Source organism: Lontra canadensis, unplaced genomic scaffold (assembly GCF_010015895.1).
Source record: "Lontra canadensis isolate GAN:19392208 unplaced genomic scaffold, GSC_riverotter_1.0 scaffold30, whole genome shotgun sequence".
In the NCBI taxonomy this organism is placed as follows: domain Eukaryota; kingdom Metazoa; phylum Chordata; class Mammalia; order Carnivora; family Mustelidae; genus Lontra; species Lontra canadensis.
In genome coordinates, this window is record NW_022631024.1 from 9,595,036 (window position 1) to 9,609,483 (window position 14,448).

The 14,448-nt window shown below is 34.3% G+C and overlaps 1 protein-coding gene across 7 annotated transcripts in view; it reads left to right on the forward strand.

The window, feature by feature from the left end:
* The window catches only part of RABGAP1 (RAB GTPase activating protein 1), a 152,015-nt gene that overhangs the window by 49,823 nt on the left and 87,744 nt on the right, over positions 1 to 14,448 (forward strand). For all 7 annotated transcript variants that reach the window (XM_032865798.1, XM_032865797.1, XM_032865802.1 and 4 more), the window contains 5 exons: positions 536 to 646; positions 1,032 to 1,098; positions 1,775 to 1,877; positions 2,804 to 2,973; positions 13,171 to 13,345. In XM_032865798.1, coding sequence (XP_032721689.1) covers positions 536 to 646; positions 1,032 to 1,098; positions 1,775 to 1,877; positions 2,804 to 2,973; positions 13,171 to 13,345 — 626 coding nt within the window. The remainder of the gene's footprint in view (positions 1 to 535; positions 647 to 1,031; positions 1,099 to 1,774; positions 1,878 to 2,803; positions 2,974 to 13,170; positions 13,346 to 14,448) is intronic.

The following is a 14,448-nucleotide window of genomic DNA, read 5'->3' on the forward strand; positions in this document are numbered from 1 at the left end:
TATGTTTATAGTTATTGCACGGGTGAATAATAAGGTTATCACTGCTTAAGGGAAACACTAAGCAACAGCTGACTGTTGGCCATATTTTCCTTATCTCTGTTATTTTTTGAAGGTACCTTGTTTAGAAATTCAAAAGATCTATGATTATTTTTTATTACATATTTAAACAAATAAGGCGGTAATTATTTATAAAAAGTGACTAAGTTGAAAGAAAATTAACTTTTTTTTTTAGTACCTATGTGCTAGATGCCATGCTACATGCTTTATAGATATCTAACTTAACAACTACAGAAAATTAAGAAATTAAAGCCACATTTTAGGGAGCATATCAGTTTTTTCTAGCTGTTATAAATTGTTTAATGGATTATATACAGTAATGATAATATTTTCACTGAAGAGGTTGATGATGATTTTTAAATTTCTGTTATGACTTGAAAACCAGGCATAGAAAAGAATCCTAGATTCGAGGGAAGTTGTTCTAGTATATGTCACAAGAAAATACTTTGCAAAATTAATGAAACATGCTGTTCTACAGTGCAGTTCCTAAAGAGAAGGACAGACAGTGCTTTAAACTTCGCCAAGGAACTGATAAGAAAATTGTCATCTATGTGCAACAAACAACTAATAAAGAGCTGGCCATTGAAAGGTAAACATTTTTAGTTAATTCAGCTTAAATATAAATTCTGGTTTTTATTAATTCAGTGGAGTAACCATATACTGTATTCAAAAATGTATTTGGAAGAATTTTGTTCTCTGGGGAATTCTTTGGGTTATTGAAGTGAATACTTTGTTCACTTTGAATTAACGCCTATAAATCTTCAGCTAATATGCTGACTTTCGCTATGTGATAATGAAAGATACGTAGAATTTGTTTATGTAAATTAAAGAAGTAAGGTTATTTGGGCAATACTAGTTTATTGATAATTTTAATGTGTCCTTTATCCATCAATAAGAATTTTAAATGACCTAGTTTAAACATCTTTTTTTAATATTATCTTCTTTGCAAATTTATGCCTGTTCTTTCTTTGTAGGTGTTTTGGTCTTCTCCTTAGCCCAGGAAAAGATGTACGAAATAGTGACATGCACTTGTTAGATTTGGTAAGACTTGCTTTTCATTTTAAGGTTATACACTATTTCCTTGATAAAGGGTTCACTTTATCTGACCTGAATCTGATGGTAAAGGACTTTTATGAAGGTGTTCTTATGAGCTGCAGTAGCAGTAAACAAAGATAAGGAATTTCCTCATTTCTGACTTGATATCTACTAGTCTGACCTTAGACCTATTTAGTCTCAGCCTCAGTTTCTTCACTGTACGATAGTGAATAATCCTTGTTTATAATTTAAAGTTGAAGTTGGAATCAAAGAGAAGGTTCACGAGAGAAGTATTTACAGACTATCATGAGTTTTATAAATATAGGTAGTAGTAGTATTGTTGCTATTATGAAAATCTTTATTTTCAAAACTGAAATTTATGTGATAATTATGCACTTGACAGAAGCATTCAGCATAGATTCAGGTGGTAAGTTTCTCTGAATTTGTAGTTTGATATGATTTCTAAGCATTTACTTCATAATTTTTCAGGAGCGATTGCATAAATAATTGGCATATCTTTTATTTTAACTGCAGTCTCATTCACATATATTTTTGTTTTAAAAATATCTGACCCTCTTTCATATTCTTATATTTTTATGACTCCTATTCTTTTAAAGGCAGCAAAATGGGAATTAGCTGTTGTTACTTTATTTTGGCATTAATGTTTGTCTTTACTCTTTAGGAATCTATGGGCAAAAGTTCAGATGGAAAGTCCTATGTTATCACTGGGAGCTGGAATCCAAAATCTCTACCTTTTCAAGTTGTAAATGAGGAAACTCCTAAAGGTGATGCAGATTGCTGATATCACGAACAGAAATTTGAGTCCCAAAAGATACCCAAACCTTAGGACCACTTATTTGACAAATATCAGTATTTTCTTTAATTCTGGTGAAACCAAAGAATTTGTTATAGGTCTTTGAGTTTATTAAATTTGACCTATAAACAAAGTATCATTCCCCCCTTATTTTTCCCTCCTGTCTCTTAATTTTTCACTTCCCTGCTTCCTTTTCTATTCGTGTACTTACTTATATACAGAATTCTAAATTTTATTTTTGTGGAAAGATAATATATGCACATATGATTAAAAATTAAAAGGATATGGAGGGAAAAGTAAGAATCTACCATGGTCCTCAGGGCCCTACCCCAAGGGGACCATAGGGACCAGTTTCTTATGTAGCTTTTCAGATACTCTTTTGCAGAAACCGCCTTTTTCAAATTATTTCCTACTGTTTCTGAATGTCATTTAGTGGCTGCATAATATTCTCTCCTTATAATGTAACATTATTTGCATAACTGGTGCCTCCTATTGAGCGTTTATTTTTTTCCCCTTCATTTTTTTCTTGTTACTCATAGCACTATAGATAAATGGATAAGTTAACCAAGATTTTAAAAGTTGAGAATCCCCACTGTTGGTGAGAGTGGCATGAAGAGGCCATATGCCACTTTTGCAAATCAATTTGACAGAACATTTCATAAACTTTTATATAATGCCGTCACTAATTCCAAGGAGTCTACCCAAGCAAAGAATTCTCAGTATAGAAAAAGAGTTTTCAAAACAGCCATGTATCTGATTACTTTAGATTTTGATTTAATTAATGGATTACCTTAAGCTATCTTGAAAGTTTGTGAGAAAAGTAACTAATTTTACATTAATTGTATGAGCAAATATATTTCCATTTTTTTATTTGCTTCTCCCCACCTCTCTCTCTAGATAAAGTGCTGTTTATGACCACAGCTGTTGATTTGGTAATAACAGAAGTACAGGAGCCTGTTCGATTTCTCATAGAGACAAAAGTCCGCGTTTGCTCACCTAATGAAAGATTATTCTGGCCCTTCAGCAAACGTAGTACTACTGAAAATTTCTTTTTGAAACTAAAACAGGTACTACACTTTTTTATAAATATGGGAGGGAGGTAGATAAAGGAGAAACTATTTTTGAGGCTGATTTATCATGAAGCTAAGTTGTCACTTTTATCTTTAAACAGTCATGTGTATTTTAAACATATTAAGAGAAGAAATGTCTTTTATTTTTACCCACCTATTTATCATTTCTTTTTCTCTTCATTTCCTCCTAAAGAAGCAGGTTCTTGTCTGATCTTACTTGCCTTCAATCTGGAGAACTTATTTTAACATTTCTTCTGGTGTCCATGTACTAAAGTCCTATAACTCTTAGACTTCTTTATCCGAACATGGTTTTATTTCACCTTCATTCCAGTGGGATATTTTCGTTGGCTGTAGTATTCTGGGTTGACATTTTTTTTTCTTTTAGCACTTTAAAGATGTCATCTTAGTCTCCTGACGCATTGTTTTTGATGTGAAGTTAGGGTGCATTTATTGATACTATTTCTCTGTATGGAATGAGTCACTTTTTCCTAGCTGCTTTTAAGATTATTTTTTATCTTTGATTTTCAGACATTTAAATATGATGTGCCTAGGCATGGTATTCTTTGTCTCACTTGGGTTTGTTGAGCTTCTTGAATTTTTATATATTTATTTGACACAGAATGAGAGAGGGAGGAGTGGGAGAGGGAGAAGCAGACTCCCCACTGAGCAGGGAGCCCAATGTGTGGCTGGATCCCAGGACCTTGGGTTCATGACCCGAGCCAAAGGCAGACACTTAACCTACTGAGCCACCCAGGTGCCCCAAACTTCTCGAATTTTTCAATTTTTGTTTTGTTTTGTTTCGTTTTACCAATTTTGAGGAAAATCTGGTCTATTATTTCTTTCTTTTTTTTTTCTTTCTGAATCTTAAAAAAAGGGGGGGCTAAAAAACCCTTCCTACAATTTCCTCCCCATCCCCCCCCTTTTTTTAAAATTTCTTGATTTTTTTATTTTGGTTTGTTATTTCTTTCTACCTTTTTTCCTGCCCCATCTCTTTTTTTCTCTCCTAAGATTCCACTTGCATATATTTTAGTCTGGTTGTTTTGTGTTGTTTTTTAAAGATTTTATTTATTTATTTGACAGAGATCACAGGTAGGCAGAGAGGCAGGCAGAGAGAAGGGGAGGAAGCCAGCTCCCCACTGAGCAGAGAGCCCAGTGCGGGGCTTGATCCCAGGACCCTGAGATCATGACCCGAGCCGTAGGCAGGGGCTCAATCCACTGAGCCATCCAGGCACCCCTCTGTTTTTTTAAATCTTTTTTTTTTTTTTTTTCTGTTTTTTCTTCAGGTGGGATATCATTTTAACTCTCTTTTGACATGTCTTAAAGTTGGCTTGCCCCTTTCATCATCCCCAATTTTTTATTAAGCTCATTCAATTAAGTTTTGTTTCTGTTTTTTTTTTTAATTTCAGGTCTTGAACTTTTTATTTCTGGAATGTCCATTTGGTTCTTTTTTATAGTTTCTGTTTTCTTATGAGATTTCCTCTTTGTTCTTTCAAGAAGATTCTCTCTTACATCCTTGAGCATAATTATAATACTGCTACTTTAAAAATCCTTAACTGCTAATTCTAATGTCTGGTGAGTCACATTTTTCTGTTTCTTTGTCTAGCAATTTTGGATATGTTAGATATGTTAGACATTTTTTAATAGTAGATTTTTATGGTCTGTTATGTTCTGGTCTCTTTTGAGTATCAGTTTAAAAAAAAAATCTGTCAGTTAATTTCTACAAATTCTACACTCTATTTTACCTGTGGTGAGCAGCAGATGAAATCTGTGTTTCCTTCTTTTAGTTTTTCTTGGCTCAGATGCCCCACTACTTACCCCCCTTTTTTGGAGGGGGGGGCTTTCCTTTGTATCAGAACTTCTTGAAAAAAATTCAATTCCATAGTGACCTAAATTGCTAAATCTGGTGGTCAGTCAGAGTCTTCATAGTCCTTGGCCTTTGAGCAAATGATCACTCTCCCCTTCCTTAACCTTTCACTTAGCCTTCAGGATATCTCAGATTTACCTCGGTCCTCCACTCTCAACCCCTAAAATGCTCTCCGTACCTCTCTTCACTGTCTCAGTTCATGGACATCTTCTCCTAATTGTCACTGAGAATTTTACTTTGATTTTTCACACCCCTTATCCAGTCTGTCAGGAAATTCTGTTTACTATCAAAATCAATCATATTCTGGCTGCTTCTTAGCACTTAAATTACACTAATCTTATTTGAATTGTCACCTTTACCTGAGTTACTGTAGTAGCCTCTTCACAGCTCCCTGTTTCTTTTTGTGCAACCCCCCCCTGCCATATATTCTCAACACAGCAACCTAAGATCAGATCATATCACTTTTCTCCTTATAACTCTTTAAACCTATTTTACTCTATAAAAGCAAGAGTCCTTTCTGTGGCTTTTAAGACACTATATGGTCTACTGTCTGTTGTGTCATGAACTAATTTCTCTCTTAATGCTCTTCTTCCTTGCTGCTTCTTCTCTTGCCATGCTCTCAGGGCCTTCCGCTATTAACTGTTTCTTCTGCCTTAAATGCTCTTCCAGTTTCTCACTTGCTATTATTCACCTTTTTCAAGTCCTTATCTTCAATAAATTTGTGCTTAGATTGACATCTTAGTAATGCCTGACTGCCACATGTAACACTGCAGTTTGTCTGCTCTTAACTTCTAGCATACAACATAATAAATTTTATTTTGCTTATTATCTGTTTTCCCTGTTAGAAACCTCTACTGGGCGCCTGGGTGGCTCAGTGGGTTAAAGCCTCTGCCTTCAGCTTGGGTCATGAGCCCATGGTCCTGGGATTGAGCCCTGCATCGGGCTCTCTGCTCAGCGGGGAGCCTGCTCCCCCCCCCCACCCCCTGCCTGCCTCTCTGCCTACTTGTGATCTCTCTCTCTCTGTCAAATAAATAAATAAAATCTTAAAAAAAAAACAAAACCTGTTTAAAAATAAAAGAAACCTCTACTAAGACAGTATTCCTGATCTGCCTTATTCACTGATTTATCCAAGCATCTAAAACATAGTAGTTCTCTATAAATATTTGTTGAATTGATTTTTATTGACATGTAACTTTGATTTTCGGTTTTACAAAATTACAGTGTTGCTTGTGGGTTTACTTGAGTATTCTTTCTGATAGCAATAAATATTTTAGTTCCAATGTTTTCAAGTTAGCCTTTTTGGTTATAGTTAGAGAAAGGTGGCAAACAGAAGAGGAATAGAGATTTCTCTTCCATGTTGTCTTAGGAGACAGAAAGTAAACCTGGGCTCCAGCACTGTTCTCCCAGCACATCACTGTGGCAGCAGAAAAGGATTAGGATAGGGTTATCAACTAGATGTTTGCTTTGGAATCAGAAAATGGGATTATTACCACTGACTAGCAAGTACCTTCAACTCTGTGAGCCTGTGTACTCAAGTGTAGAATGCAGTGATTGAATCTTCCTCATAGTGTTATTGTGACATTAAGTGAGAAACTGTATAACACATTTGGCATATGGTATGTTCTTCATGTATTTTAGCTGTTATAGAGAGGGACTGTGGAACCTTAGTGAAGCAGAGAAAGAATTAAAAATATCAAGTCATTGAGATGCCGGGGTGGCTCAGTCAGTTAGGCATCTGACTCTTGATCTCAGCTCAGGTCTTGATCGTAGGGTCATGAGTTTGGGCTTGTGTTGGGCTCCACAGTGGGAATGGAGCCTACTTTTTAAAAAAATACTAAGACATGAAATCAGAACAACATTAGTTTTTATTAGTGGATCAGCCCCAGAAGAACAACACTTCAGAAAGAAAACCAGTTTACGGGTATTATTTTAAAAGTTTAGGGAGTAGGGATGATTCTTAATTGTTTAGAGTAAGAGATGATAAATAGAAATTAATTCCATAATTTTAGTACAAATTTGTATGTAAGAAAACATATTCTCTTTAATTAGAGAGTTCTGTCTTTTTAATCTTAGTGAACATAAATAAGATTCCTTTGATCTCTCTTTTCCCTTTAGATCTTATACAGCCTTATATTCAAAGACTGCATGAGTTTCCAGGAATATTATTTATTGTGGTTTGGTCTAAAATAATATATCTAAGTTGGCTAATAAATGACTTAGGCGGGGTCAAGTAGCCACATATACCTGAGACCTAATCCAGTAGTCTACTCTAGACTCTGTTAAGGTTACAAGCTAAACATAGGCCAACTTGTCAATATTTTCTTTGCAAAAGGCAGAAGTTTATATGTGGAAGCTAGGAAGAGGGCAAGGAATTCCTGGGAATAATCTTTCATTTTTCTCCTTATTTGGGTAAGTCTTATTTTGGGGGCTGGGGGGGGGAATTTTGTGAGGGGTAGGGAATAGGAAAGAAGAGAGAGAGTGTGAAGAATTTAAGCAACTTGTTGCTGTCTTAACGCACTTAGAGGACTATTAATCTCATTTCTTGTAACATAATAAACTAAGTTTATTCCCTTCTTTATATTTATGGTATTAAAAAGTAATAACTACAGTGGTTGAGAGCCTACTGTGGCCATCACTGTACTAGCTACTTTGACTTTTTCTGTTGTGTAATTTTTATAGCGATCCAGTGAAGATAGTATTTTCATTTTTATAGATCCAAAGATGTAAAATTGATTTTATGGAATGTTGTGTGAACAAGATGCATACCTGAGCCTTCTAAGAGTTCTCAGTCAGGATTCTTTTCATAGACACATAGGATTTACTTAAATTAAGGAGAATTTAAAATTTTAACCCTTTTGCAGTTCTCATCAGACTAAAAAGGAAATAGTGGTGCAGACCAAATTTTTTAAATATACAGCATATAGTTTCTGTTATCAATATGGGAAAAATAATTATAGAAATTTTTTTAATACATGTTTAAAAATTGATTCTTTTTCCTATCACTAAAATTATCTGATGACTCTATAACTCCTCTTTAGCCTGGAAGCCTACCCACCTGTGAGTATTATTATATGAAGATGGCATCATATTAGAGAAGAAACTTTGAAAATTAGTGGGGAAAGAAGCACCTAGGTGGCTTAGTTGATTGAATGTCTGACTCTTGGTCTCAGCTCAGGTCTTGATCTCAGCGTCATGAGTTCAAGCCCCGCATTGGGCTCTGCACTGGTCGTGGAGCTTGCTTGCTTACTTACTTACTTACTTACTTACTTAAATAAATAAATAAATAAATCGTTCTCTTGGATTTTAATATTCAGAATATTGTTTAGTAGAAGTGGAAGAAACTGGTCTGAAGACTAGGTTTCCCAACAGTAACATAAAGTGAATTTAAGAGCAGCTAAGCATTCTTAAAACTATAGAATTACAGAATTTTATTGCCAAAGAGAAGGTGTCTTAGAATCTTTTATGAAATTATTTTATAAATGATTTCTATATCATTTATAAATGATGACTATAAGACTAAGTATGTGGCCAGCATCACATGGGCAAGTTATAGTATAACCATGTTAGAAACCTGAGCCTCTTATTTCTCTTTGGGAGGGGGTGTGTATTTGTGCGCATATGTGTGCACGTGTGTGTGCCATGCACACGTATGCCGTAACCCACTTTGCCTCTCAAGGTAAAAAATACGGAAATGCTCTCTGTACTAGAGATCTTCTACGGCTAAATCAGGAGACACATGATACCGTGGTATTCCGGTATTCCTGAGAAGTGTGATCACTGGGTTCAGGTGGTGACCCCTGGATTTCTCCTTTGTAAAAGTAGTTTTCTCTTTGCATTTAGCAAGTAATGTTTGGGGTGGTTCTTTGGCAACTTCCAAATACCCTGTTCCTCAACAACTTTCTAACTACTGGTTTTAGCATCCTTTAGCATTGATGATCCTTCCCTCAATCACTTGAGTTCATTCACATATTTTCAATAATAATTTCACATTGCGGGGTTTTCTTCTTCTACATTTATATATGTTTCTAATATTGAATATCTTAAATACAGTAACTGTAATATATTTATTTGCTTTATCCTACTTTATCAAAAAATTAAAAAATGACAGTATTGCAGGAAACACCCTGAATACAGATCTTTTATTGCTCCTAGCATATTTATAACAAAATCTTTATAAGCCTGTAAAATGTTAAGAAAAGGTACTATTATATTTGTTTTTGAAATACAGATTTTAATTACTTAAAATTTCAGTGAGGACAAACATATATTAATATAGTTACTGATGGGGTAATTAAGCATTCATTAATAAACTTGTACCATTTCTAAAATATAGATGATGCCACACTGCAATTTGTGTACAACTTATGTTGTACAAACTTCTTTCAGTTGGAAATAAGATGCATATTTTAGTATCAGCATATGAAAATCAGTATGTAAACATCTAAATGAAAAGGTTTCCAGAATATTTAGTATATTCTGAACTTAAGTTTTGGGAAAAACATTTATTAATATACCTGCAATATGTAGATACAACAAAAATGGATGTATATAATATGAAATTATTTGTGTCTGTACAGTTTCAAATTCCCATTTGTTGGTATTCATTCCAAAAATGTCAGTATTACAGTTAATAATGAAACTATTGAGTGAAGTTTAAGATTTTATGGAACTTTTTTCGCCCTTTGAACATGTTCCAGTAAGATTATAAAATGAGTGATATGTTCAAAAGTTAATTGGAAAAAAATTCTTTTCCATTATAGTTATGTTACCATTTGACATATAGTTAGGTTCATTTGTTTCCATATTTTCAATTTGGGGTCTTTGGGTCTTTTTTTCCTTTTTGGTTTAAGTTTTTGAGTATTTAAAATACAGTGATAAAAAAGTCAAGATTATGTAAAAATGTACTCAGAAATCTTAACTTTAATTCATGTTTCTCCATCTAAACCCATAAGTAACCATTATTAGTGGTTTCTGGGTTATCTTCCCAGTATTTCTTTTTGTGAAAGTAATAAAATACTCATATATTTCTTAACTCCCTTTTTAAATACAAACTAGCCTATGTACTGTCCTACACCTTTTTTGTTTTTCAAGATTTTATTTATTTATATATGAGGGAGGGAGAGAGCAGGGGGAAGAGCAGAGGGAGAGGGACAAGCAGACTTCTTGCTGAGCGCAGAGATGGATGGAGCTGAGAGATGGACATGGGGCTTGATCTCACAACTCTGAGATCAGCCAAAATCAGAGTGTCAGTAGCTTAACCAACTGAGCACCCAGGTGCCTCTTTAGAGATCTTCCTCATTCTTAATGGCTACATAGTACTTTGTTGTTTGGATGAATCATGATTTATGATTTTTTAATTGTCCTCTATTGATAGATTTTTGGATTTTAAAAATCATTTGCTCTTCCAAATAATGTTGTAGTATAGAACCTTGTGCATAAGTTGTTTTGATTTAATGAAAGTGCATCTTAGAGTAAATAATTTTGCATATGTAATTTTGTTATATTTGCCAGATTTCCCTTTCTCACTGTTGTAATCATAGGGATGAACAGGATATGAAAGTACCTGCTTCTCCATAGGCTTGTCAAGGGTATGTTGTTAAACTTAAGGATCTGATTGTAGTCTTAATTTATCCTTTGATGAACGAAAACAAGCCCCTTTTTTTTCATATGTTTAAGGGTAATTTTCCTTGTTTTCTCTAAACTGTCTTTTCATATTTTTGGCTTTTTGGTTTTGGCCTTTTTCCTTTTAGTTTTTAGAAGCTCTTTCTGTATTTGCGAGATTAACTCTTTGAGATATAAATTGCAAATATTTCTTCTGGTTTGTCATTTGTCTTGTGACTTAAATTATGAAGAGTCTTTTCAGCTTTTTTGCCATATAGTTTATTTTTATGTACTTGAATTTATCAAGTTTTTCCCATTAAAGCTTCTGGATTTTGAGTCAGAAATACTTTCCCTACACCCAATAATAAAGAAATATACACATTTTCTTCTATTACTTATATGTTTTTGTTTTTCTACTTTTAGATCTCTGATTCATTAGTGTTTTATTCTGGTATATGGTATAAAGTATGTGTCTGATTGAATCTTTTTCCAAATGGTCTGAGAATTTTTTTGTTTTTTGAGTAAAACACTATTGATCTTTGAACTCTTTTAGATAGTAATTAACTGTTTCAGATAGTAATTTATAATGAATGAAAAAAGGAAATCCTATTCTTTTATCAAAGTATAATACTTAAAAGTTAAAAATCATAATTATAAATTTAGAATAAACATATGTCATAGATTTTAATTCAATTCATTGAGTAATGAGGGAGCCAGTATTTTGCTCTACATATTTGAGGAACTTGAGTTGATACAGTCCTTCCTTAAAAAAAAAGAAAAAATGTTAGAACAAGATTGTTAGGTCAGAAATAAAACTGACTACTATCTTATAGGTAAGTTTGGGATATCTTTTCTACTGGACAGAAATCATTTGCCTATCTATTGGACACATCTGTAGGTTAATATATAGTTTCATAGAGTCTGAGTCTTTAGTATTAAGTAGCTAAGTCAAAATCGTTTATTCATCTAGAAAATTAATCCTTAGGTGGGCACGTTAAAACAAAATTGGCAAAATATGGGTCAAATCTGGCCTGGCCTTCGTTTTTATAAAGTTCTTTTGGAATATAGTCACACTCACTTAGTGTCTGTAGGTGATTTTGCACCATCATGGCAGAGTTGAGTAGTTGTGACAGACTGGTTGCCCATAGAGCTTAAAATATTTACTCTTTGGCCCTTTACATAAAGGTTTACCAACTCCAGTATTAAGCAGTGCTTCAGGATGATATCGAAAGTACATGTTGCCACTAATTTGGTCTTCCAAGATTGGTATAATTTTTTCAAAAACCTGCATGAACATTCAGATGATAAAATCTACTCTGCCTGATACTTCTGTACCTCATGAACCTTTTAATCCCCATCTCTTGTATTTTTACTTTGTGCTTATACATCTTTCTTATTGATGTAGCCACATTTCTAGTTGTCTTTGTATCTTTTCCTGTAATTCTGCCATTTTGTCCTGCTCTGTATTTCACTCTTTTCCCTCCTTCTTAATAAGCTGGCTATAATGTGGTGTATTAATATATTTAAATTTGGTGCTGGAAAAGTTTTATATTCTTGGTTCTTAATTTTTAATTTAGGTGAGTTCAAACTGCTACGTGTTTGCCTCAGAATGCAAACCAATTTGAGATACAAAATTTTTGTGGATTTCATTAATCTCTTTTCTACCACTCACCTTCTCCTTCTGACCCCCAGTTGTAACTTTCAGTTGAAGAACATTCTCTACATTGCTTTAATTAAGATAAAGGAGTGGGAAGAAGCATGGAAATAAAAGGACTCTCTAAAGAGAGTCTCTAAACTGTCTTAGAATATTTTAAAACATTTTTTTTTCCGGGCCCCTGGGTAGATCATTCAGTTAAGCATCTGACTCTTCTTTTCAGCTTATTAGATCATCTCAGTCAGAGTCACGATGAGCCCTTCATTGGGCTCAGCACTGGGTGTGGAGCCTGCTTAAGATTCTCTCTCTCTCCCTCTGCCCTTCCCCATCCTCTCTAGTTCTCTAAAAAAATATAAAATAAAAAACATTTTCTCAGGGATAGTTTATTTTTTTTTAAGTTTTTATTTATTTGATACAAAGCTCATGGGTGAGAGAGAGCATGAGCAGACAGAGGGCCAGAGGGAGAAGCAGACTCCTGCTGAGCAGAGAGTCCAATGCAGGGTTTGATCCCAGGACCGTGGGATCATGACCTGAGCCGAAGGCAGATGCTTAACTGACTGAGCCACCCAGGCACTCTCCTCATGGGTAGTTGCTTGTAGGAAACCTTGAAGGACACCTTAAAGTAACTAGGAAGCTATAGATTGCTAACACTTACTAAATACTGGTAGCTGCATATATGATGACAGTAAGTAAAACTGCAGAATTAGAGTCCTCCTAACCCATTTTCTTCTGGATTTTTAAGTCTAAACATATTTTTCTATTTAGAAAAGGTTACATTTAGGAGTGCCTCTGTGGCTCAGTTCTTGAGCCTCTGGCTCAAGTCATAATCCAGGGGGTACTGAAATCGAGCCCGGTGCTGAGCAGGGAGCCTGCTGTTCTAACCCTATCCCTCTCTCACTGTCTCTGTCTGTGTCAAATAAATAAAATCTTTAAAAAAGAAAAAAAAAAGTTACATTTAGTGTAGTCATTCAAAGTAATACCTTTTTTTTCTCTAATCCAGTATGAAATCAGAAGTGTAGTTATCAATTAAAAAATAATTGTACCACTTAGTAAATAACATTTTTTCATCTTCAAGATAAAGCAGAAGGAGAGAAAGAACAATACTGACACTTTATACGAAGTTGTGTGCTTGGAAAGTGAATCAGAGAGAGAGAGGAGGAAAACTACAGCCAGTCCCTCAATTCGCCTGCCACAGTCTGGATCTCAGAGTTCAATGATACCCTCTCCTCCAGAAGATGATGAAGAGGAAGGTAAATTGTAGGGAGAGCTTAATTTCTATTATGGGGTGGTATACCATGCACACCATTATAAGTTTATCAGGGAATTGATAACTGTGACATAGCATTTGGAATTCTTTTAGTAAATACCTATGAGAGTGTACTGTATGCAAAGGATTATGGGAGATTTGAAAATGATGAGCACAGGACCTTCTTTAAGATAACTGTAATCAAGTTGGAAAAAATTAGATTTATAATTAGTACCTTTTTTAAGAATCAGCATGTGCTAGCTTAGTGTATCAACACATTTTTAGAGCAAACTTGACATAGCTTCCACCTAAATAAATGTTCCCATTTCAACTGATTCATTTTACAGGGATAGTTTCACTTGCCAAAATGCAGCTTCCACACATGACTCTTTCATAAAATATGAGTATTTAAATATACAAATCATGTATGTATAGTATTGGATTTTCACGCTGATAAACGTTAGGAATCAACCACCTCTCTTTTTTTCTTCTTTTTTTTTTTTCATGGTTATATCCATTAACTAATCTGTCAGTCTCTGTTAAAAGCTACTGTATAGACATGAGAAGTGGAGAGAAGGAGCACAGGAAAAGCAAAAGTTTGGGAGATATTTTCTAACCTATAATTTTGTAGCAGGACTTTTTATTTTTGTAAAGAGGGAGAAAAGCTGATTATGGTAGAAGGTCATATGAAGCATGTGTGTATGTGAGGTTCACAGAAAGTGTCTGGAAATTCATAGAGGCACATCCATTTTTTATTTTGGGGAGATGTGGTAGGACATCATGAAGAGTAGTTTTTGAGCTGGAACTTTTAAAGTGCAAGAGATAAATGGGCAGGTCTGGGTATTTCTGGCTAAGAAATTGCATTAACAAAGGCCTAGAGGTGGCAAGAATAATTGGGTTAAAAGAAATATATACTAATGGTTAAATGTACTTTTTTCAAGTTAGAGCCGGCCCTTACTTTCCAATTCCCATTGTACCCTGTAACTTTCACTTTTCCCATGTCTAATATTAATGGCCACCAGTTACTAGATGCTTAATATATGGTAGGTAGGTACTTAGTTTAAAGTAGAATAATATTTTGTTTATATAATCCTCACAAAAATTCTG